Consider the following 25,628-nt stretch of genomic DNA (forward strand, 5'->3'; position numbering starts at 1 on the left):
AATCAACAGGATTCAAAACCAGCCCATTGTCCTCCCATTTCTCCTGTAACTTCTTGAAATCAGCCTTCTATTTCTACTGCTTAACAACAAGCATCCCCTTCGTGTCCATGAATTAAAAACGGCAACTCTGGAAGCTTTTGACAGCCGATGTCCTTGTGGTTTCTTTTCATTAACAACACGGTGTTGGCCTTGCTTCCTTTGCTGTTTTTATATAGTCCACCCTTGGTAAGTGACCACGGACCACAGTATCCTGGCTCTCCCTTTGAACTCTCTAGCACTCACTTCCATCCCTTCAGTATGGTTGTTTCTAAAGGATCGGCCTGAGAGATGGCATCCATCCTTCCTTCCTTCCATCCATCCATCCTTCCTTGCATCCATTTATTTATTTATTTAGCAAATTTCCTGACCCCATGGTCTTATTTCCTGCCTAGATGGCTCAGGGGTCAGGCTGTCATCTCCAGCTGTGGCCCCACCTCACAAGTCTGACCTCGAATTCTCTTTGCTGCACTACTCCAGTGAACTCTCTCACCAAGATCATAAATCCAACACAAGTAAACTTAACCCTCACTTAAATGGACTAAGTCTCAAATCAGAAAGTTCGGCCTTTTTTTTTTTTTCAGCTTCTAGATACAATCAGCTCCAATACCTGTGTTGAACTTTTATAATCCTGTCTTTTAGTTTAATCTCAGACTGCTTTTGGAACATAAAAGTCTGGACTTAATGTACTTAGCAATGTGTGTGCCTGCGTGTGTGTGTGTGTGTGTGTATGTGTGTGTGTGTGTGTGTGTGTGTGTGTGTGTGTGTTATGTGGTGTGTTTCTATGCTGACCTCTCTCTTCATCAAGAAAAGACCTCTTTGGCACTGAGACTCTATTGGTCTTGCCATAGACGACAGACAGAATTTTTCTATTTGCTTTCTCAATTGTCAGCTTCTTTTGATTCCACCCTGTGGGAGGACACTACTACCCATCAGATGCTTATGAAGGGTATTTGGTATTAACACTCAACACTCCAGTGATGACACATATCATCTGAGGGATTCAGAAACCTTCAGTGGCTTCCTGTCATCAAGCATGCTAGACATTCAACATATCCAATAATGGAGCTTCAGTTAAAAAAAAAAAAATCAGTCTGATATTTTTTCAACTTTACCATGCTCTTAGCAAATGAAATGTTGCTGTTCTTGAAATCAATCCTTTAATTTTCCTTGTGTATAATTTTTATAGTATTTTATTTCCTGGAAGGTGTAATATTTTCCTTTTAGTGTGTTTTCAAAAGAGAAGTCACTCACCAAGCCAGAGCTCAAATTACCTCACCGAAGTGTCTAGTGTTTGTTTGAGGCAGTTTCTCATGTGTCCTAGGGTGGTCTTGAACCTTCTATAGCCATGGTTGCCCAGTGATACGGCTCTCTTAATGAGACCCCTGAGAATGCATGCTTCTTGAAGGCCAGGGTGGCAGGGCAGTGATAGGACAGCTTATACAACAACCAGCAAAAGTTATCAAGTCCTTATTATTCTACGACCATCAAGTCCTGATTCTCATATTCCATGGGGGTAAAGGACAAACTTTAAAGACATCAAGCAAGCAAGTAAAATGCAAAAAACCCAGGACCATCTCACCCTCTGAATAGGCAGTGAGGGAAGTTTTCCTCTGGTGGTGCTACCTGAGATGAGGTCTCAGCTAAAGGAGAGTCCCTGACCAAAAACTCAGAGAAGAAAGGGCGATCAGAAATGTCATTGAGCTGTGCACAGAGGAGGAGGTGTGAGGCCTGGGAACACTGGGGAAGCTATGGCTAGAAGGTGGTGGGCAGAGAAGTGTGAGAGGCGAGGTGGCAAAGACTAACTTTGAAGGTCCAAAGAGGCCAAGCACAGCAGCGTGCACGCACTTCACTCAAAAGTCTTAGACCAGCAGCAGTGTGCTCTAATTGACAAGGGAAAATGGCCTCTCTTGCTGCTTGACAGAAATGGGATAGGGTCGAGCAACAAGATGAATTGGAAGACTGCGTGAAGTAACAGTAGCTTGATTCTGACACAGGGAGGCAGGGAGGGAGAAAGGTGGATCCATTTACCGTCTCCATCACATTAAGCAAGAGTGCTTCGGACACAGCAATGCTTGGTGCGTGTGCCCTGACGAATGTTCAAGACTTCGAAGCCAGCTCTGCCTTCTTAGTCTCCATACTGTCATTCCTCCCTGCTTCGAGTCACACACGGTGGCTCACTCTTCTGCTTTGATATTTGGAGAGACGAGGCAGGGGTGGGGGAGGGCTTCACCCTAGGAAACACTGTTGATCCTATAATGTACAGCCAGCTAATAACGAAGACAAGTGCTGGGGAAGTTTAAACAAACGGAACAGCATGGGATTCTAAGTCTGGGATAAAACCAACCGGACAGAGCCTTCAAACGCAGAAGACTGGATTATTTAAAACAATAGTCACCAGGAGTTTGAGCCAACATAGTGTAATATACTTACTTTAGGTAACACTAGGTAAGTAAGTAAGTAAATAAATAATTAATTAAATAAGTCTTCAATAAATATTGGCTGGAGTTCTATGCCTACATAGAAGACATGGGAGTTAAATTTCTCCAGTTTTGACTTACTCTTCTCTGAAAGTGTGGGCTCTTCCTTTGCCCCGTTTTTTTTTTTTTTTCCAGAGCTGGGGACCGAACCCAGGGCCTTGTGCTTGCTAGGCAAGCGCTCTACCACTGAGCTAAATCCTCAACCCTCCTTTGCCCGTTTTATATGATAAGTTTCTTGATTGGTGAGCTAATACTGACTAGGAAGGAATGATCACACAGTCCTAAAACTCTCTATGCAAATGACCGTTCTGATTTTAAGGTAAGCACAGGTTCCCGTTGTCTTTGCATGTGCCTCCTGGGATACCCACGTACATTCACGATGTGACCCCACCTCCACCCCCACGTGAGGAATTCCACCTAAACTCATTCAATAGAAAGAAATATCCAAGAGAAAACTAGACCAGCTCTTGTCACTTTCCACCCGAAAAAACGCTAACTGGCCCCCGAATTGTGTGAAACTTGGCCCCAGTCCGTGTGAAAACTGGCTGAAATCTGTCTGAAAGGCTGTCTGGGTTTGTCAAAGTAGTTCGTGAACTTTGGCCAAACTTTCTGGGCTCCTGGTCCAAGTCTTAGTTTGCAATGCAACGTGAAACCACGTGGATTTCAGATGGTGTCAGGTTTCACCTTGGAAATTTGGCCTAGCTTTCTAATCAATCATCGCCACTCGTAACGATGAAAGCCAACACACCTTTCTGGGAAAGAACACTGAGGACTGGCTGATGACAAGCTAGGCTGGGAACCGCCCCCGAGCTTCTGCGGCCAAAAGAAGGCTCCTCAGAATGGAGACTCTTCCTTCTTACCTGGAGAGGCCGAGCTGAGGGGTTGTGAGACCGGGTGTAGAAAGACGTGATACTCAATGCAGGGAGACCCGCCATGCGAAGTGTCACCACCACCCAGAGATCAAGGGTTCTCGGCTCCTCATTAAAGGCTACACGTTCCATTCCCACCCATGACAGTCGATATCACGATGCTCAATCTCCTGTCCCAGTGATGAGCATTTAGCTCGGAGGCAGTCGTCAACTAGGATAGCTGTCAAGAGAAGCCTGCCTACTCTGAGGCACAATTACTCCGACGGGAAGGAGCTGAAGGGTAGGAAGGAAGGCAAATCCGAACAGAGCTGGCTGCAAAGAGCATGAGGTGCAACGGACGCGCAAACCTTTCCCCCAGCTGCACCCACTGTATAGTTTGAAATAAAAATCTGCCCATAGTATTCACAAATTAAATAATTAACCAGATGCAGGATATTTTACAGAAAGACCTCCACAGTTTCTCCTTTCAACCTGAACAGTTTAAATGTGTGTTTCCACTGGTAAAAAAAAAAAAAAAAATCTCTTGAACCAAACACTCGCTTTTGTGCGTAGTGACATGAGAAAATTGAGAGGTATGTCTGAACAGAGCCACTACATCATTGGAACAGTATGTATGTCTGAGCGTCTGAGTAATGAGCCACAGATGCGGAGCAGAGGACTTGGCACTACCAAGGCGACAACAGAGCATCCGCCATCGGTTACGATGGTCAAAGGGGCCACATCTGAGCAGGGAAGAAATGGCCCTCCTCCCACAGTGCTCAGTGTGGTACACCTTTTATCTGCCTCACAAATCTGGGGAAAAAAACCAAGAAATCCGAACAAGTGTTATTCAGACGTACGAGGAGGAATAAATATGTAGGGTGCATTGATATTTTTATCTGCGCTGGAACATATTTATGCAATAACACGTGAAGTTTCGTCAGAGGGAAATGCCAAATTCCAGAGAACGCCACATGGCCTCCATGTTGCAAAACAGTGTGTACGAATCTAGAAGAAACCCAGTGGTCACTGGGAACATGGCTGTTGGATGGCTTCAGTAGGTCCATTACATGTAGAATATTCGATTTGTAGTCATTAAGCTGTGACAATACACGAGGCACACATACACGTTAGTGAGCTATGTTTTTTGCTTATGGGTGATTTATCAGTTTTGTCAGCTGTTACGAAATCATGCAGCACGAATGGCGATGGCACTCAGTATGTTTTGATCTGGGAATTCCTTTCCCACCCAGGACAAGAAGTAAATAGCTTACCCGAGGCCCCTGGTCACCTTGTTCTCCCTGTAGAAAAGCAAAAACAAGATGAGAGCGTTATCTACAACCAGGATGCGATGCTTATTAAAAGGGTCCAAACGCACCACAGGTCATGCCAATACGGGTTTCCAGTAAATTAATTAGTCTAATCAATGCATTTTCTCACCTTGTCACCTTTCAGACCAGGAGGGCCCTGAAAAATAAAAGGAGAAAGAAAATATTAGCTTTTAATGAGATTCAGAATAAATCTACCCTGTCAACCGAAAGACTTCTGTGAGCTGCAGGGAGCCGTAGTGGGCAGCACGCTTCTCAAAGAACCTTGCTTTCTAAGTCATAATTATAATATAATTAGAATAGGAAAATACGAATAGGAATATGTTGAGTATATACATACATTATGTTTTATATACACACACACACACACACACACACACACACATATATATATATCAAATGTGCTAAATAGATTGTCATGAACTTAATAGACCTGAGCTAAAGAAGACCCTGGTAGCAAGGTACTGTGACCTGTGCTTGTCGCCAGCCTGCACCAACAGCCTCTCATCCATCTCTGAGAGCAGAATTTGCCTGCCTCTGTGCTTTGTCTAAAGCAAGCCAAAAAGCATATATCTAGTATGTTTTGGTCAATCCTTGTGAAATTCATCTATAATTTTGTGCATAACTTTAGTCACGCTCTTACTGCTTTATAATATTCTATATATGACTTGGTTGCTTATCCTGTTGTTGATGGATACTTTGTTCCAGGGGACCTGTAAGGCTATTGGAAACTGCTGTGTGCACACCCTACTGTTAGTGCTTTGATGAAAATACCCGGCAGTGTTTCTGTCGTGTCTCTAAGTAAGGTAAGAGGGTACACGCATGTTCATTTCCATAGATATTTCCAAGCGGTTTCAACATGTGGTACCTAGAGTTTGTTTGCCCAGGTTCAGTCTTTCCAGATCGCCTCTAATGCTTGATATTTTCTCCTCTTTGTCTTACTTGTTCCTGTAGGGTATAGTAATTTGTTTTCTTTATTTTATGGCTCTCTGGTGATACACTGAATGTTGGCAAAATATTTTGGTACGCTGTGTAAAGTGTGCCTTTGTGTTATTTCAAATGCGGATTTCTTTATGCCACTCTCTGGTTTCAGTCTGGACAGGGCTTTGTTATGGTTATTCTTAGAAGCGCCTGCCTCAAGTTTGTATAAACATTGCTCCACATGCATTCTCTGCCTTGCCAATAAAAGCCAACAAGCCAATACCGGGCTTTTGAGAGGATAGGAGGAACTTCCGATTCTAGGAGGGGTGGAGAAAGAGACAGGAAGTGAAGGGGGGTGGAAGGAGGGTGGAAGGAGGGGAGGCTCAAGGGGAGGAGGAGCAAACATCAGGAGACCTGGAACAAGAAGGGACGAAGATCTACACGTAATATGGGGATATGTCTGGGAGGAAGCCTGATTAGCCTAGAGGTTTAGAACGGAATAATGATTGCTTGGTATTTGGCTCAAGGCAATTTTAATAAATCTCAGTCCCTCTGTGTGGTTATTGGGGAATTGTCTGGTTAGGAAATAACTACCATCATACTAATTTCATGAATCTATACTAATATAATCATCACTCAGCAACTGAGTGTCCTCCTAAAATACCTAGGCGATATTTGGCATTCTTTTCATACCTAGGCAATATTTGGCATTCTTTTCATAAAGAATTTCGAGGCTTTGTCTTTGTCTCACTAAATTATCCTATTGATATGTTAGAATATATTACATACCAAACGCCACACATATGCTGGTAGAAATTTAGACATCTTTATGTGTTCTGAACGTATTATTAGAAATATATTTTCCCATCCTATGTTCTGCTTTTACATTCTGCTCAGGTTTTCTTTGTTGTTATTATTGTTGTTTTTTTGTTGTTTGTTTGTTTGTTTGTTTTTGGGTCGTGGGATCCTAGGGCTTGAGCCCAGGGCCTTGAGAATCTATGTAAATGAGCTACGTCCTCAGCCCCTAGGGCCGCTTTCAATGAATAGATATTGTTAATTTAATAAAAGTCAATATAACATTTTTCTCTTTATTGTTATATTGTCATCAACTTAAGAAATCTACAGCTACTTTACGTCTGTTTATTCTACAAATGAAAAGTCTTCTTGTTGCATCTTGCACATGTGAGTGAGAATTCACTGAGAGCTGATTTTATGGGAGGTGAAAGTCAGGATGTTTTTTGTCCCCGGGTGGTTATCGAGTTAACTGAACACTGTTAACTGAAAATGGCATCTTTCCCCATTGTGGTTCTGGGTTACCTTTCTCATAAATCAGGTGACCACATGTGTACATAACATTTCCTTGTGGGAATTTCTCATTGTGGAGAGCCTGTCTATTCTTCTAGTTAGGAAAACTATTTCTAAAGGCATCGATTATGCTGCCTATCCTGGTTCTTAACAATGAAGTCATATTTTGTGGTTCAGCACAGCCTGAGGAATTGGGAGTGTCTCATAATTATGTCCACAGTCTCTGTTTCCAGTGGGGCTAGGGCATAAGAACAAACCCAGGCAGGAAGTAAGGCCAAGAGTCTCTCAGAAGGGTGTTGCATCACAGCAGGTCGGAACGTGGGACTCCTGCTCTGATAAAATGCCACTTTCTGCTAAGTGTTGGCCACAGCAGAATGACACCGAGTCCTTTTCTCTTCATAGTAATCCTTGTGTTCCACTTCAGAAATCTTCAGCATTCCCACATCACAGAGAGTCCCTTCTGCTTATTCTAAAACAACAGCTTTATCACTCTCTGTTTCATATTAGCATCCGAAATCACTGGAACTGATTTTATATACCGTGTGGTTGGCTCTCTCTGTTGTTTAGGTAGCATTGCCTTTCCAGTGAGACCTGTGAAGCTGCCCTGAAACCAACAACAACAACAACAACAACAACAACAACAACAACATCAACATCAGGTCTCTCATTATGCATATTTTCTCATCAACAAGGAACTGTAAGCTGCTGTTACATTTCATCTTCCCCAAATGCAGTGACGTATTATGATAATCCTTTTAGAGATGCCAAAAAAAAAAAAAAAAAAAAAAAAACCAAAACTCAGATCTTTTCAGTGTGAGGCCTCTTGGAAGTGAGCTGTCCAGGATTTTAATTCATTCTGCATGACTTTAAATACCAAGACTGTGTAGCGTAGACACGGAACTTGATTCTCAGAATCACCCATGTGTCTGGTGCCTGCCCTCAACATGTGACTTCTAAAATGGCCTCGGCTGCATATCCCACATTACAGACACGGGCCCTGAAGTTGTAGGCTCTGGCTGAGGAGAAAGAAAATGGCAGGCAGAGAGGGAAGCAAGAAATAGGGCTAAGATCACACAGTTACCTCCACCAGATCCTTTCCCTTTATCCTCCAGATAATCTTGTCAGTAAGTAGAGGGAAGCTAAGAAACTTATGTTTTACTGTTTACAGTGACTATTTAATGTACACATTAATATTTTCAGTAAATAAAGCAGTGAAAACGAGAAACACTAAGACTAAGAATATGTGTATATTTTAAATACAGATGCTAACGTTGTAGACGTTGGGTATTATTTTTGGAAGAGCACAGAGGACCGAGGGGAAAGAGGAATGAGGAATTTACTATCAGAAGTCTGAGCAAAGGGGCAGAGAGTGCAGCCCTGATTGAAGCAGCATATTAACAAACTGTATTTTGAACATACATTTGGTGAATGTCTATTTAAATTTTAGCACTGTTTTAACCCCGCAGTTAAAGGATACTGTAGAAAAGGCCGATTTAGAAAGGCGTGATACCTACCTCTAACAAAGCTAAATCGTGTATTTCTAAAGGTAAACACTTCACCAAGGTTTGGTAAGATGGACTCCTAGAAACCCCAGGGACTTTAAGTCAGCTGTTGCTGTGGACTGGTCTCCAGCCTCTCAAAGTTTGCCCTCTTGACACTTCTGTATGGTTTTCTAGTGAGATCTCAGAGGCTCCGACCTAAAAGGGCTTTGGGCTTGTGGCATAATTGATGTCAAAGCTCTTCTGAAATCCCTTTACAATGGAGCAGAAATGAATCTTCTGGAGATCCAATGTCAAATTTCAACCCCACACATGTTGACTAGTTCCAGCATGTTGTGGTGACCCCAGCTATAAAAATGTTTTGTCCCTACTTCATACCTTTATTAATTTTGTTATGAATTGTGATGTGAACCTCCGATATGCAGGATATCTGATATGTGACCCCCCAAAGAGGTTGGGACCCACAGGTTGAGAACTGTTGTTTTAGTGCACTGTTGGAATGTAACTGACTCATTACCAAAGGATCGGTAAAGCTTAAAGCAAACTAGCTCCTGTTCAAATAGCTTTAAACTAATGATTTGTAGTCACCAACCTTCTGTTTGTTCCAACTCCTGGATGCGGGTCCAGGATTGTCTATTTCCATAAAGACCACACAGAAAACAAAGAAAGGACCAATGGAAGATCTTTAGAAAACACCTGGTGACATTTTAATTCACATTGCAGTGAATGAGAGAGAGGAGGAGGGAGAGAGAGAGAGAGGAGTGCGCTATGGGAGCCGAGTGTCCCAGCAGTGGCCCCTTTACTCATTCGAACTGTAGCTTTACTTACTAGAAATGGGAACAATCAAATAATCATGAAAAAAATAGAAGTCTGTTGGAGGGGGAAAAAGCATGTCTGAGGACTCCCAGTCACCACAGGAAGAGGGGCTGGTGACCACTCTGCCCAATATTCATACTTCAGCTGATTTTTCAGCCTTGCAAGTTAGTTCGACTCTTTCTGACTATTCCTCTCACTGCCGTAGACTCAGGAGAATGAACAGAACCTTTATGGCCGCCAGTCGGTCAGTGCCCTCTGCCATCTGGAGTAGGGGTAAGTTAGGATGACTACGATTGATGGAATGAGCCTGGCAGAGCTACGTGAAGAGAGAAAGCGAGAAAACTGGAGTTGAAAGGCAGTGTTGCAATTGGGCTCGTCGAAGTTGGCTAGGGATAAAGGGGGAGGCGGGGCGTGTGAAGGGGTTCAGACAGAAGGGAAGAACATGTGTAAGGGTGAGGGGACACCATGCTATCACAGGAAGATGTGGAGTTGGGAGTGGAAATAGGGAAGAGCAGAAAAGAGGAATCGCAGAAGGCTGGTTAGCCACACTCTGGTGTCTGGGCCAGATCCTGTCATCAGCTTCAGTGTGGTGAGAAGATGGGGTGTGTCTGCTCTGTGGGACTCACAGAGTGTGGGATGTTAGCAGTTCTTAGAGTGCTGTTGTCTTGGTCCTGGTAAGGAGTACGGCATTTGGGAATAACGTGAAGCAGTAAGACTATAAGCAAAGTTGAAGATTCAAAAGACATTTCTGAAACTGAACCAACGAGGAGGGGATGAGTGACTGGATATGATGGGCCACTGACAGACTCCCAGGGCTTGAAGAAGTCCTACTTATTTGAATGCTTAAAGTTCAGTAAAGTTGTAGAAAAGCATTGGCCCAAGCTAGTTGAACCCATGTGAAGAGCTGTCGCAAGGACAAGTGACTCATACGTAGTTGAAATCTGGATTTAGGGTTGTATTTGAAATCTAGCATAGTGACTGCTTCAACTGGCATAATTGGAAATGGGAGTATAGAAGGGGCACAGAGAAAGTAGAAGGACAGAGGAAGAGAGGAGAGGAGAGAGGAGGAGAGAGAAGCAGGAAGAGAGGAGAGGAGAGAGATCTATTATCAGTACTAAGTAAAAGGTCCACCCGAGAACCCATGGTCGTGGTCATGGTGTGATACTCTCTGTACAGGTTCTGGAATCTTCAGCACATGGCAACCACGTTATGGCGCTACCATTAAAATGTTGCCCATCTTCAATGTTAGAGTATGTCTTCATTACATTCCTAGTCCTCTCGTTATTAAGGAGAAAACTGCATATAGGTTTCTGTATTTTAAATGCCCAGTGGTTCTCTCATGAGGACAGCCCAGCCCCAGAGTTGTGGGTGGCTGTTCTAAGTCTCTCCGCGGGCTCCAGAGTTCTTGTAACAGAGTGTTACTGATGCTTACAGCTTCCCAGGGAGGAAGGAAACAGGAGAAACAGCTTTTCTCTTGTAGAGTTACGATGGTGCCTCAACTGTACTGATTGTTGACATCTGTTTCCCCACATGTGTATTTAATTGGCCTCTTAGGAAGGGAGATACATAACCAAGTTGCACATTCGCAAGTTTTAGCTTGACTCTGAATCCTCAGGAAAATGACATTGCAAATTAAGTTGACATTTGAGAATCTAGTGCTCTCTTGAAAAATGGGAGCCCTAGATAATTAGATAGCAATATCTCTGTAAATCTCTGTGCGTGCGTGTGTGTGTGTGTGTGTGTGTGTGTGTGTGTGTGTGTGTGTGTGTGTATTTCTGAGTAACAACGCTTAATTCTCTTCACACCAATTTCTCTGTAATAAAAGTGAGAATCTCTTTTCTTCCATGTGTATGCCAACCTTTAATTCATGCATAAGCTTTGTTTGGTTAGTATAGGCTCAGGCTCAGGCTCAGGCACAGGCACAGGCACAGGCACAGGCACAGGCACAGGCACAGGCACAGGCACATAATTTTTGAAATATCTCGAAATGTTTCGTAAAGTTTAAAATAACATTTTTTTTTGACTTACAGACTTTTAACGTTACAAATCCACTCACTGAGCTGGTAATATATACATCTTAATTTTTTCTGACATAGAATTTTGCTTCCTAAAAGCATAGATAAAATGTGTGATCTATAATTTATAAGATTAATTTATAATTTCTCTTTTTAGTTATCTCAGCAAAAGTCAAAGGGAAGCATTAGAGCACCTCGGAGGTGTTATTTTAAGAAGGAAGAAGGTAAACTAAAAGTATCCTGGTTCTCAGGAGCCAGAGCTCTGAAGTCACAGATCTAGACTGAAAACGAGACTCGGTATCATCTTGGGCAGGCTAATTCGTCTTGCTGACCTGGCTCTCGCTTGTTAAATGGTGGAAAATACTGCCCCTCCTTGACTGAAACCAAACGGCTTACAAATGAGTAGACTTCCAATGCTGGTGATTACTAACAACCAACTTGAACGTTATGTTTGAAAAGAAACAAAAAAGGTTGGGGATTTAGCTCAGTGGTAGAGCGCTTGCCTAGCAATCGCAAGGCCCTGGGTTCGATCCCCAGCTCCGAAAAATAGAAAAGGAAAAAAAAAAAAGAAAAAAAAGAAAAGAAACAAACAAAAAAAAAAGATTCTGTAAAGACTTCAGGAAGAAGCCAAACATGCAGAACTCCCTAAAGCAAAATGAACCATGGGAAACATTCCTGGTAGATGGTGGGAACGTCTGAAGACAATGCAGATTGAGTAAAATTTACCTTTGAGGGCTATTTCCCAATCAAAACCAAACCAAACCTGTAGCCTCGTCCCTTTAATAAATCAAACGATACTGAGGGGCCTTAGAACCCCTCAGTCAACTGGGCACAGATTAGGTTCTCGATTAAGTCTTGCCAAACTGAAGCGGATACATGTGTGAGAGAAAATACACTAAAAGTCTTGGGGCTCAAAGCAGCGACGTGGAAGGGTGAAGTAAGAGAGAAGCCGGCCCTGGCAGGAGAACTGTGGTCTTGTGGTACTGTCCAACTCCACAGCCTGGGAGAGGAACTGTAGCAATAAGAGGATTTGCAGCTTTGGACCTCACACCTTTCATTTTGCATTGAAGATTAAAACCAAGCAGGAGGGGTGGGGGGGGGTGGACGAAACCCACAATGTAAAATATAAAAACCAGCCCTACTTGGTTGAAAACTAATTTTTACAGCTATTATTTCTTGGGCATTTTTCTGCGGTGAGACTGTAACTCCAAGGTCTTTTATGATGTCTGTTTGGGTCCTGAACAGCAGACCGTGTGTGCCCACGATCGGTCTGAAATCATAAACAGCTGCTGTAAGGAAGCAATTAATGGGCTCCAACCCCCAAAAAGCAAATTTGGGAAAATTCAAACATTGCGAAAGTAAGACTGGTGTAGCTCAGTGGAGTTAGGGGCTTGTGAGACAGTGGGACGGGGGACCATTTTCTCTGGCTTGCTTTTCTTACTCTCTTCATGGTCATTACTGTCCTTTATCAATGTTGGGAGGAGGAGAAGGAAGTAATCAAACAAGAGACTGAAATCAATTCAACGCTGGTCTGTGTCTCTAAATGCTTTAAGACTGTGCAAATGCCTCCGACTTTTAATGTGGCTCCCCCTCGCCCTTGCACCTTATTTCTAAAAGGTCAAACAAAATGAACCCCATGGTGAAAGATTTGGAATTCTGAATACTGACTTTGTGGGAAGAAAGCAGACTCTCGTGCCAGTTGCCCTAGGAGCTCCCACTACTTCACTCCTAGAGTAAGCTCTCCTACGTTCAGTAGGACTCGGATGGATTCAGATACAGTTGGTCTCTTCTTTTTAGTCAGCATATAAAATAATGGGTTTCTTTACACAGCACTTCACATAATACATACACATCTCTGAGCCTTACTCACTAGCCCGGCGCTCATCATTCTCTCCAGACACCCATCTCTGTCGCTCGCTGTACTGCCTCCCTCTCTACTTTCACACTCTCTCTGTCTCTCTGTCTCTCCCTCTCCTTCTCCCTCCCCAACCCCATCTCTGTGTGCGGTGCGTGCGTATATGTCTGTGCGTGGTTAAATCTGGATTCTGTTCAGTACATTTTCCTCTAAGCCTTGGGTTTAATTTACAACCACCTAGTTCGGCGCGTTTCCTAACATTCTGCCCAAACGTCTTTTTTGTTCAAGTGATTTAAGCCTTGCTTGAAGGCCACTTGACGTTTTTTGCTTCATTTGTCATCTCATATAAAGCGATTCAGACTTCATGAAATGCAACTGAGCATAACTCGAGGAGGGGGATCAAGCAGATAGTCACAAGAATGAAAGACAAGACGCCCCCCCAAAATTAAAAATAATTTTAAAATATTTTAAAAAATAGCAAGCGTCAGGTGTCTGGGAGCCCGACTCTCAGGTCTTGGCTCTGCTTCCTGAGTGACTTCCAATGTAAGTAGAATCTCCCTCCGGCTGGCCGATGGCCAACATGACCACAGAGCTTTCCACAGGAGTGTCAACTCCCAGAACTTCATATTTAGATTCCTTATTCTCATCACCCTGCCCTCCAGAGACGGGTGGAAGACATCACACCTACAGCGCGCTTCCCTCCTCCCCAGTCCAGTCCCTTTTGTCTTACTTGTCGCTCCTACCAGTGGGACCATCCCATTTTCTTGCACCTCCTCTACCATCTCAAGAGAACAAGTGTATCCTTTCCTAACACTAAGGGGAGAAGACATTGCCTTGGCCCACTATTGTCTCCTGCTCATGTCCTGTCTTCTTCCTTACCGTTTCCATTAGCTTCCCTAAAGAACAGACTAGTCGCACGAAGACAGGAAATTAGATTGAAGGACAAAGGAAAGGTAGCAGGAAGTCATGGTTTTACAGGGGGATCCAGGGAAAATAAAGGATCATGAGGCAAAGTGCATGTTGTTCCTTGTGGGGAGGCCATTTCTTTCCATTAGGAGAACAAAGCTGACCCATGGAAGGGAAGCCGCTGAGTTCTGGGAGGGAGATATCCTGGGCTAAACTAATCTAAATAAACGGAAGCCCTGGGGAGGAAGGGTTGACAAAACCCATCAGTGTTCACATCACCAAAATCTGCTCTTAAACCTCGTCTTCTCACTGCACTCCCTGTGCCGGCTATCAAATATACTCTCAAGGCTCCAGCAATTACCTGCCTTCCATTACCTGCCTTCCGCCCTCCGAGTTTTTTCCAAGCTGCAGTCCTACATCTTCAACTGCTCACCAGACGTCGGAGCCAAAACAGACCATCACGGGCTCAGATTCCACTTTCTCAAACCAATTTCTCAGTGTCTGCTATGAGACCATCACGATCCCTGAATTTCCTATTTTTGTCAGGCACACTATTCCAACTCCCAGCCCAAAAACCTGTGTTTATATCTGTTTATACAAATAGAACCCAGTGCTTAGCCCTAAAGATCTAACCTGTACAGTTTCTCTTGTATCTGTCCCATCTCCCTGTGTGAGCTGCTTGTATCCCGTTCTTGCATGGCCAGACTAACCTATTACACAGCTTCCTGTGACTCTCATCCACCCCATCCTGCATGTTATCGTCAAACTGGTTTTTCTACTCAGATCTTATGGTTCACACTGATAAGCTCAGCTACTTGGGAGGGTAAGACAGAGATTTAGTTGAGCCTAGAAATTTGAGGCCAGCCTGGACAACATGGTGAGATAAATACATTCTCCTGCTCAGATCGTCCTCAGCTCAAAAGATTTCAGAGGGCTCTTTTCCAGCTCACTATGGCAAACTCTAAGAAAGAACCCTTGGAGTTTGCAAAAGCCATCAGGCAAATGTCTAATGAACAACAGGCCAACTCCTCGAGACCAACCAACTGATCAAACATCAAGTGCTTCCTGGTGGGAACCAGGGAACACACACTACTCTTTAAAATGGGCTTTTCTAAAAATGAGCCACCCTTGCTACGGAAGGTTAATATAAATCATGCTAGTAAACAGTATACCATGTATTTAGCATGTTGGAGACTCTGGGTTCAAATCCTAACACAAAACCATGGCAATAAATAAGAGGAAGGGATTCATTTAAAAAAATGATTAGCAATTGATATTTCTAAATCTGGGTGATGAGTTTATGGGCTTTACCCATACTTCTGAGACCAACTGAAACATTCTACATGTATAATTTAAATATAAATTTTTGTGTCTTTGGAGATGATGTATATCCTATTCTCACTTGAAACTTGTGACTCTCCTGCTTCTGCCTCCCACACAGATATACACCATGACAGTAGGCTAAAAATTCCTTTTAAAAGACCCTTCATACCCCTACCAAAAGAAATGTGACCTCCTGTCTGGGAATCTTAAGACACATACTTTATAACCTGCTGCTAATTCTCCCTGTAACCTGTTTCACCTGCCCCAGTTTCCCATAAGGATCCTCCCCAGTCCATCCTTGAATACCAACTAGTTTCTGAATGATCCCTCTCTGAATCTTGGCCTCTCTGTGCATGCCACTACCTCTGTGGAATTGGCCATCATTATTTTGTTACTACAACCCACCTTTGTTAAAAGCGCCCACTTGGCAACCTGAGCTATGAAGCTGACCGGGAAAAGTTAAACGTATAATCTTGATTTTCTGAAAGCAAGTTCTTTCCCTTGCAGTAAAGTCCCATGCAATGCAATAGTGTGCACTCACACATGCATGCGGGCACTCACACATGCATGGGGCACTCACCTACTCTCATGTCTTACCTCAGAGTGCCTGCTTCCCTAAGTTTATCCAACTCTCCTTTGGAAATGTTCTTGAGTTTCTAACCCCTGAAGCCTGTGCATCTCTTTTATGACAGCTGACTAGCTCTGCCGGGACTAGGGCTTGTGTCTCACTGAACTAACAGGACCCTCGATGCAGGAGAGGCATGGAAAACCTAACTGGGACTGACTCTGGAGCCCTTTCCATTCACTATTAGCATGTGAACCCTGGCCAGTCAGCTGACATCACAGAGCTTGAGTTTCTGTAAAATGGATAAATGACAATTACTGCCTATGGACTCTGAACGTGCCAGATAGAAAAATGGATAGGTTAACAGGTTTCATGGAACAGAAGTTCAACCTTATTAGGGCCAAAAATAGCATTTCACAAACACCTTGACGGCAATTGAACAGCCACCGATACCTCTGTGTCCAATATATGTCTATCGGCTGCTTCTGAGGATCCACGTGAGCTTTCAACGTGAATTCATACACAGTAAAACAACCTTTCAAAGCTTCCAGGGAGCAAAATAAATCATGATTTTTGTTGTTGTTGCTGAACTCTCTCTATGCTAACCAAAGATAGATTTAAAAAAAAAAAAAAGCCTGAAACAGTTTAAAGCACATCATATCGCTGAAGACTATTTTGAACACTTGTAACAACTGTGTAATAATGTTTTGCTTTATAGAGAGGCTGGATAATATGATAGCCAGATCCAACAATAACCAATCAGTCTTCACAAATCTCCTAACGTTTATTTATCCACAGCACCTACACATATTGAGTCTATTACTTTCTTCTGTTTTTCCAGTAGGTGAAGTGCCACCTGCGGGGACAATATGTAGCAGCACAAGGACATCAAGTCTTTCTGGCTGAGCTTCTGTTAGCGTTCACGGGAGAAGGAATTTACAAAGGCCTTTAATGCTAACACCTGTGCGCGCCTTAGCTGCGTTACGAGCTTCATTAAGCTATGCGTTGAATCAAAATCATGCTCCCTTTATACCGAGGAGCTGAAACATCAAGTTGGATAAATTTCGCAAAGTCACACGGCTCGTGAGTGGAAGAGCAGAGCGTCAGCCCAGGTGTCTGCCTGCAGAGCCCAGGCCCCCTCCCTCAACCCTGTGCATGTGTTTCATATGCTGCTCTAAAAGCAGAGTGCAGAAGGCAGATACCCTATCGCATGCCTATAAAGTGACCATTCAAGATGAATTACTGAATGTGTGTCTATGACCAGCGTTTACTGAGGGGTTTGGGGAGGAGCTCAGTGGCAGGGCATTTGTCTAGCACCGGCAATGCTTTTGGGTTCCGTTCTCAGTACGAAACGAAAACTATAGAGAGACTGGGATACGAAACCAAGGGGCCCCGAGAAGGAAAACAGCTTCCATGGTGCTAAGCAAGACAGAATAATCAGCTTAATTATTCTACAGGTCATCCACATTCATTCAGTTGAAATGAAAGGCAGTGTAGTCCTTAGGAAATCCAGCATAAAGTTGGCAATACAAGTTCTTTAATTAATTTAGTTGGAAATAATTCCATCTTCTACACTATTTAAAAATGCGAACAAGCATGTGAAGTAAAGACATATGTATTACAATAAAATAAAGAAATAGTTATACCGTGTATAGTCTTAATAATATAGCCCATCTGGAGTACAGTGAAGTCCTCAAGGCCACAATACCAATGACACTTAATTAAAACTCCTGAGCTCTAAAGCATGCAGACTTGTATTATCATCCTTGAGGTTACATAATAACAGTAAAATATACTTTGCGAGAGTATTGCCTTATCCGGGTGATAATACATTACTGGTTTTACATGGTAGTGAGTGAAATTTGGGCTCTCTACACATCCATGTGCACCAAGGCATGCACACATTTTTCAAATTTCTAGAGAATGCATGTGCCCTCCTTCTGCCCCCAAATCAGACTATGCGAATCTGGAAAAAGCTGGATTGAAGCACAAATATGAAATATGGGAATTGCTAAAGTGTTAGGTTAGAAGCGGCTTCGTACATAATTTAAAACACATGAATAGAAAGCTAAATACTGCCCCCACAGTACAATATCTTACCCCGAAAGAATTCTTTACAATGCTTATGCGGCTCGAGTTCTGTAAAGTTTAATAAAACCTTGTGAAATGGCAACGATGATATCTGAATAAAGAAGAAAAGCGAATGTGGACTTAGGGGAAGAGGGCAGAGTGACATCTTCGACTTCTTTCCAAGTGTATCTGCACACGCAACTGGAAGCTGCACTCCTCCACACACTTGTCTGACGGCATTTGCTTGCGGTTTTTGCTGACATTTTTTTCTCACTGGGTAATACAGAATTACAGCATGCACACCACTTTAGTGCTCAAAATCCCTAAGGGAATTACTGCTACTTTATGTTCACATGCAACTCCAAGGAAGAGTTACGAGGAGGGCTCAGACTCCAAAAAACAGTATGCTGGGAAAACGGCCTTATTATGAAAGGGGTATCTACTTACTTTTAAAGACAAGGCGGGACATTTGAGCTAAGTAGAAAAAAAAGTTCGATGTATTTTATAAAGAGGACAAGATGAAAATATTTTTTGAAGCGACTGGTGTATGTAACGTGTCTTCAATTATTTATTTGTGGAAGAATACTAACATTTAGGCAGTGTGTTATTTTTGTAATGCTTTCTATAATAGGTCTGATTATGAAAATTAAAACCAAAGCTTACAATCCCACAAATAAATTGTTCTCTGTGATGAAGTAAGTCAGATGGAGAGGAAAGTAAAGATGAAGGAAAGTACAGATCCCACATTAAAGATCACAAAATCTGTTAAGGAAAAGAAAAAGGGGCTGGAGCGATGGCTTGACAGTTAAGAGCACTGGCTGTTCTTCCAGCGGACCAGGATTCAATTTTAACAGACTCTTGTGTCTATAGGCATTATGTTACTGTGCATTGTATAAAGATTGTCCTTGTGTTATTCAAATGCTGATTGCTGTGTCCCTTTATCTGGTTGCAACCCTTATTCTAAGAATCTCCTGTCTCAATGTGGTGTAAACATTGCTCCCCAAGCACTCCCTGAGTGGTCAAGAAAGTGACCAGCCAATTACTGAGCAGGGAGGGAATAGGGCTGGACTTCCTCCCAGCCAGGGGATGAGGAGAGAAAGAGAGAAAGTGAGATAAACCATGGGGAGAGTCAAGAGAGAAAATGAGAAAACATCTGAAGGAAAGAAAGCCATAACATGAAAGTATCTTGGGGCTTTGGCTGAAGGTAGCCATATTAGTTTAGAGGTTTAAAATAGAGTAAAACTGCTCAATTATTGTGCCCTTAAAGCTTGATAAACAAATATAATAGTACATTTTTGATTATTTGGGAGCTAGCTGGGTAAGAGAAAAACTGTAAAGCACACTTATTAAAAAGCCACTAATAAGTGTCAGATGCTCGCTCTCGCTCTCTCTCTCTCTCTCTCTCTCTCTCTCTCTCTCTCTCTCTCTCTCTCTCTAGGGAAGTTGATTCCCTCTCCTGTTGTCCTCTATGGGCACCAAGAATACAAGTGTTACATAGATACATAAGCAATCAAAATGTTACACACATAATATAAAGACATATTTAAAAGAGAGAGAAAAATGCTTAGAAATAACTACACTGATCCAAAAGAGAATAACAGAATTCATTTTCCCTGAGTTTTTACCATGTTCAGTCATCATGTGAAACAATTTATACACAATACTTTAACTTTTACAACATGTATTAAGGAAGGACATTGCCTTACAAATGTGGACAGTGCTACCCAGAGTGAAGGAGTAATTCATCCCTGAGGCTGAGGTGGACAACCTGGATCTGACTTTCAGTCCCTTTGACTAGAAGTCCCCATTCTCTCTTTCAAGAGTAACATAATATAACAAGCCACAGAGTTAACTTTCCATAGAAATCTGGGGAAGGAAGAAAAACCCTTCAGTAAAGAAGAAAAATATCTTCCTGAAGAAGCCGTACTACAATGTGACAGGTGATTTTGTTTGGATATGTAGACAAGAGGTTTAAGAGAAAGGAAACCCAAGGAAAGGAGATTAAAAAAAAAAAACAACGAAGAGAAAATATAAAAGTTTCACTTTGGTTTTGAAAAAGTATAGGCTCCACAAAGAACATTAATGAAAATCAATGGACGGTGAGACACAAAATTAGGGGATTTTTTTTCATACTCTAGACAGAAAACATAATCAAAACTCGAAGGTTTGGCACCAGGAAAGGTTTGGCATTATCAAACCTGGAAAATTTTATCTGGTCAACACAGGTGATAGGAATATCCATTGATTTCTCTCGCTGCCATCCTCAATGCCTCTTGTCAGGGGAAAGACAATGTCTCTCCCTGCTGACTTCCCTCCCCACAGCACCAGTGTGAGGAGTGGCAATGGGGACGTTGGGGCAGATGCAGGAGAAATCTAAAATTGTCCTAGTGTGCTGTGAGCTACGCCTTCAATCCTCCCACTGGAAGTTAACAGTGCTAACATATCGCAGGGTTTAGCCCTGACTTTGACAGAACCCAGGGGGAAGAAGGAGAGGGAGGCCAGGGATGAGGAGAGCAACACAGAAAGGGAATCAGGGATGGGAATCAGCAAATGAGCAACAAGAACAGAGAAGCCAGGATCTGGACACAAACCCAGTTCAGAGTGAAGCCAACGCACCAGGACCACACGCAGAAGAAGGCACAGATCCCAAGTTATCCACAGGGTGGCATGAAACCTTCTCAAACGTCACGCGTCTGAGCTCCAGATGAACTTGGGGCTGCCCAGATGTATAGATCCAGAGAATCCTCATGGGTGGGGCAAGGGCAGCCTCAGAAGTGCTGGGTCTGGAGCATTTAAGAACCTCCACACTTTGCCCACCAGTTTTACAAAGAAGACATAGAAATGGGAAACAGGTCCAGGAAAAAGTCCTCAGTATCATTAATAATCGGGGAAATGCAAAGGAAATTACAATAAGATATCATGTCTCCACCTGTTAGGACACATTAGCGGTAATTCCTTCGAATGTAAAAATAGAATTACCATGCGGTCCTAGATATCTGTACTCCAGTGTTCATTGTAGTAACCGATATCCTGGGATCAGCCATAGTGTTCATCAATGAATGGACACATAAAGAAATGGGGTATGTATACACACAAAGACTACCACTTAGCCACAGAAATGAAATCTTTCCATTTGCAACAATATGAATGAAGCAGAGGACAATATGCTCTGTGACATAAGCCATGCACAGAGAGAAATATTTGTGACCACACGGATGTAGAATCCACTTACAACAGACAACATGGAATCAGTCTGCATGTCTTAATGGATACATAGAAGAATACAGAACATACATATGATAGAATATTATCAGCCTGAAAAAAGGAAGCTTTTTTGCCATTGTAATAGCATGGATGAATCTGAAGGATACTGTGCTAAGTGAAATGAACCAGACACAGAAAGGCAAATAGTGTATGGTGGTTTTTCACTTCTTTCTAGAATGCTGAAAAGCCAAACAGAATAGAAACATAAGACAGCGATGGTAGAAACAGGTGCATGCTGGGAAAAGGCACAGCTGGTGGTTGAATGACAAGTTCTGTGGCTGTAATACTGCACAGCTTGGGGAGAGGTATGTATGTCCACTGAGCTAATAATTGGACAGAGTATATGTATATGGACTCAAGTTGTATACCTTGCATGTAGTCAACATTATCAATAACATACTAATATTTCATATTAATATATTCTTATATTCAAAGTAATAGGTATATATAATTTTAAACAATCACAAACAGAGACTGTGTCTGACTTATTCACTACACTTTCACAGCCCTAGTGGTAGAATATGGGACCCACCCATCCCATATTCTAGACCTTCTGAAGTCGACCAGAGGAATCGGCATCAGTACTTAGACATGACTCAAGCATGAAGAAATATATATTAATGGATAATCACATCAACTTCCGGTCCCTCTGTATGCATGTTCTCAGGAACCTTCTGCCTTGTTCCTCTACAGGTACTCAGTAGGAAACTGCCTCAGTTACACACACAAGTAATCAGTTCACAAGCACATCTATTTCCTGGCTTTTCTACCATGAAGAGTCTTACTCCACTCCCTCATGCTGTATTCTGGGGTCATTTCTCAGATGTTTATGTCCACAAATTATCTTAAGAAGTGCTTTTGGATGCCAAACACACACACAGACACACACAGACACACACACACACACACACACACACACACACACACTAAAACAGAGGTTCTATTAAGAGTTAAAATATTATTCTCTCTCCAAGCCAATGCTCGTGTCATTATGCTGTCTTTCTGGAAAGAGGTGAGTGATACAGGCCTTCCAGATTTAGATATTGTCTTCATTTCCACTCCAGTCATTCTACTGTGTTACCCAGATAAGGAATTTACCATAAACGCCAATACACACACGTACACACTTAGAGACACACACACATACACTCAGAAGCACACACACACACACACACACACACACACACACACACACACACACTTTTCAGGGCTTCGTAGCACTGAATAAACAAAGTATGAAAAGCTGTAAACCACCATTTACTCTGTAGTCTTCCCAATGTAGCACAGTAATTTCAAATTCTAAAAAGTCAAAACTCTCTTCTATAAATGTGTTCTGTTAACGGGAACTAACATGGACTACATGGGGGAAGGCTACAAATAACCAGGTCACTCTCTGCATCAGCGGAAAAGTCTACCTTCTTCTCAGAAGCTGTGAAAAGGAGTGCTGTACCGCAATAAATGCGGTTTCCTGTTTGTATTGTTACTCAACCTTATAAATGGGGCTCAGAACAACTGTAAATAATGCCTGTGCCACACTGAATGAAGATAAACATATAATAAATAATTTTTGACACTGACTACAAAGCCACTGTGAAATGGTATCAGGAAGCGATCCAGGATGGGGGTGGGATTCAGCCCATCACAGGAAGAAGGGTTGACGGAAGCACAGGAAGCAATTGCATCGTTTACAGGGGTTACAGTGCTTAAGGAGGAGCATCTTAAGTCCAGTTCCTCTAGACAGCACCCTACAGACCATGGCATACTGAGTCTTTGGAGTTTGAATTTGCTACAGAATTTGTGAGAACTTGCTTTATTTCTACAATTCTATCTTTGATCCTTGTTCCTCCAGCTCTTAAAAATGGTCCATTTTCTTCAGTGTGATTTAGAGTTCAAAAGATTGCCTGTCGGTTGCATTTGTGTCTACTTATAAATCATGGTATTGAAAATGGGGAACAAAGTCTGTATCCATCTACACTGACTCAGAAGCAGCCAGCAGGATCACGGGGTAAATGGTGGGCCTATGGCTTCACAGCCGCATTAGGACGTGGTTAATCATCTAAAGCAAACCAGCCCTTGTCTGTATGAACAAGTCACCAAGCCTCTGAAGTGCTTGGGCACCAGCTTGGGTCACTTTGTGAGAGGGCACGTGGTTAATTTGCCGTCTGGTCCAACAGGTGAAGTGGCTCACTCAACCCTGAGGAGACCCCAAGCTTCATTCCTGGAAAATGGCTGGCCTACTAGGTAGTGTCAGGATTAGCTTTCTTTGAGTCTTTGAAAAGGATTGAAGGAACTCCCTTTAGGAGTTCCCATTAGGAAAATCCAAAATTGGAGTAAATTCATCAGAAGAGAGATCACTTACCTGAGGACCAGGCTGACCCTAAAATTGAAAGGAAGAAAAACAAGTCTAAAATTGATGTCAATGATGGATATTTTCAATTTAATTTAAATGAAAATGAATTCAATATATTGAAATCTTAAGCTACTAAATGTTTTTAAAAAGTATTTCTAAAGATAATATGGATAACTTTTATTGGCTCTTTTGTATTTCTATCCTGTGAATTGAATGTATTGGGCTCATGGCTAATGCACTCTTGAGTGACTCAGCTCCCACATTGAACTGGGGAAAGGGGAGTCACAGATAACATTGCGCCTCATACTATAGTAATGTGTGAGTCTTCCAGCCCAGCTAATCACAACCCTGCATGCTCTAACATGGCAGTGATACCGTTACAGAAAGGAGTCCTTGGCTTTCTCATTGTTCCAACGTTTTGAGGGTTGTTTGATTGGTTTGTTTTTAATAACATCTTTTTACCTTGCATAATTAAACATTTTAAAATAAGGTGTGTAAGGGATCTTTGGGGGATTAGAATGCACCCCATTCCTCCAGCAGTCAGTAGACAATGTGACCTCTGGTCAATCTAATTCATTGCGAATGTCACTTCTTCTTTTTTTTTTTAAGTAGACAAAAATCTCCAAGCCATGCAAGTACGAATGCTTCCAAAGAAAATCAACTGTGAACAAAAGCATTGATGACACACCACACTCATAAAATCTCCAAATGAGTTTTCAGTCAAATGATACTAAAAGGATGGTTTCCACTAAGTTACAGAATCTTCCAGAATAACTAAATAGACTCCTGGGGTGAGGTAGCAGACTAGAAACTGCCTCCCTGTAAAACAGTAAAGAAGAAAGAAAATGAACTCTTATCCCAGAGAGAGAAAGACCATCAGAAGTCACAGAGTGGGACAGAGCAGCTAACTGAAAAGAGACTCAAGGGTGATCTGAGATAGGAGCACAGAGCACACACCCCACGGCTCTCAGGCATCCCTGAAAAGGCATTCAGGCTGGCAGTCTAACCCACAGCTCTCAGGATGCTGAATGCATCTGGGGGACCTGCTGAAACTGTAGCTTCAGGTGTGGGTGGGCTATGTTTGAAAAGCTTGTGTCCTAGTGCCTTTTTGAGAAGACATCTTCTACTAAAGACAGCTTCACCGGAACCTGAAAAGTCAAGGATTTGGTAATTAACCTGCTAAAGCCTCTAGGTAAATTGGGTGGGGAGTGACCATAATGGATTAGGAGAAGGCTAGACACAAACATCCTGAGGGGCTCAGGGAGCACGAGGCTCAGTGGTGAAGGATTCTGGGTTTGGAGGTCTGGCCTTTTGTGATGGCTTTGCCTTCTTTGTCAATGAGCTAACTATCTATGATAGCCCAAGACTCCAGGGACACCCCTTGCGACCTTGTCCTGCCTGCAGGGCTTTTAGTACTGAGCAGAATCGGAAAGACGTAGCATGAGAGCAACCGCAATGGCTTGGTGCTCAACCTGCTTCTGCTTACACAGCACACTTGGGAAGCACACTGGACTTAGACCGTAGTCACACAGATGGAAACACTGTGCAGACTCATATGAGTGACAACTGCAGGGCTAGGAATGTGAAGAAGTACTCCTGGTCTGCAGACACAGGAAGCTGCAGTGCCGAGAGGCTCAGACCACGTCAGGGGCAGCTCCAAGTTGAGCACGATCAAAAATGAGTCTCCGCCTTCAACCGACCATCCTTCCACTTGGACTGCAGAACGTGGCTGCTCAGGCTGGGATATGTTGACTTTATACATTGTTTTGTTTTGATTTGTTTTTTTATTCTATTTTTAGGGGCAAAGTGTAGGTTTAAATTCTTATGTTAAAGTAAATCTGTTCACACGGTGTATTATTGTGAACTTTTTCTTTCACTCTTTTGTTCTTGAAGAAACGATTTTATTTCATCTGTATATAAACTCAATAGGGGAATCACAAATCTTAATTCCATCTTAGTTAATTTTTAACAGTATTCCTCTTATTTTAATAAACACAATATATTTAAGATGCAATAGTAAGTATATGTTTAAAATTAAGTTGGATTC

At 42.5% G+C, this 25,628-nt stretch overlaps 1 protein-coding gene across 1 annotated transcript in view; it reads right to left on the bottom strand.

Annotated features, from left to right (window-relative positions):
- Col25a1 (collagen type XXV alpha 1 chain) overlaps nucleotides 1-25,628 on the bottom strand; it is a 394,115-nt gene that overhangs the window by 143,922 nt on the left and 224,565 nt on the right. The window contains exons 5-7 of the mRNA XM_032897332.1: nucleotides 23,591-23,608; nucleotides 4,805-4,831; nucleotides 4,639-4,665 (exon numbers count right to left, since the gene is read on the bottom strand). Coding sequence (XP_032753223.1) covers nucleotides 4,639-4,665; nucleotides 4,805-4,831; nucleotides 23,591-23,608 — 72 coding nt within the window. The remainder of the gene's footprint in view (nucleotides 1-4,638; nucleotides 4,666-4,804; nucleotides 4,832-23,590; nucleotides 23,609-25,628) is intronic.

This window comes from Rattus rattus, chromosome 3 (assembly GCF_011064425.1).
Source record: "Rattus rattus isolate New Zealand chromosome 3, Rrattus_CSIRO_v1, whole genome shotgun sequence".
Lineage (NCBI taxonomy): Eukaryota > Metazoa > Chordata > Mammalia > Rodentia > Muridae > Rattus > Rattus rattus.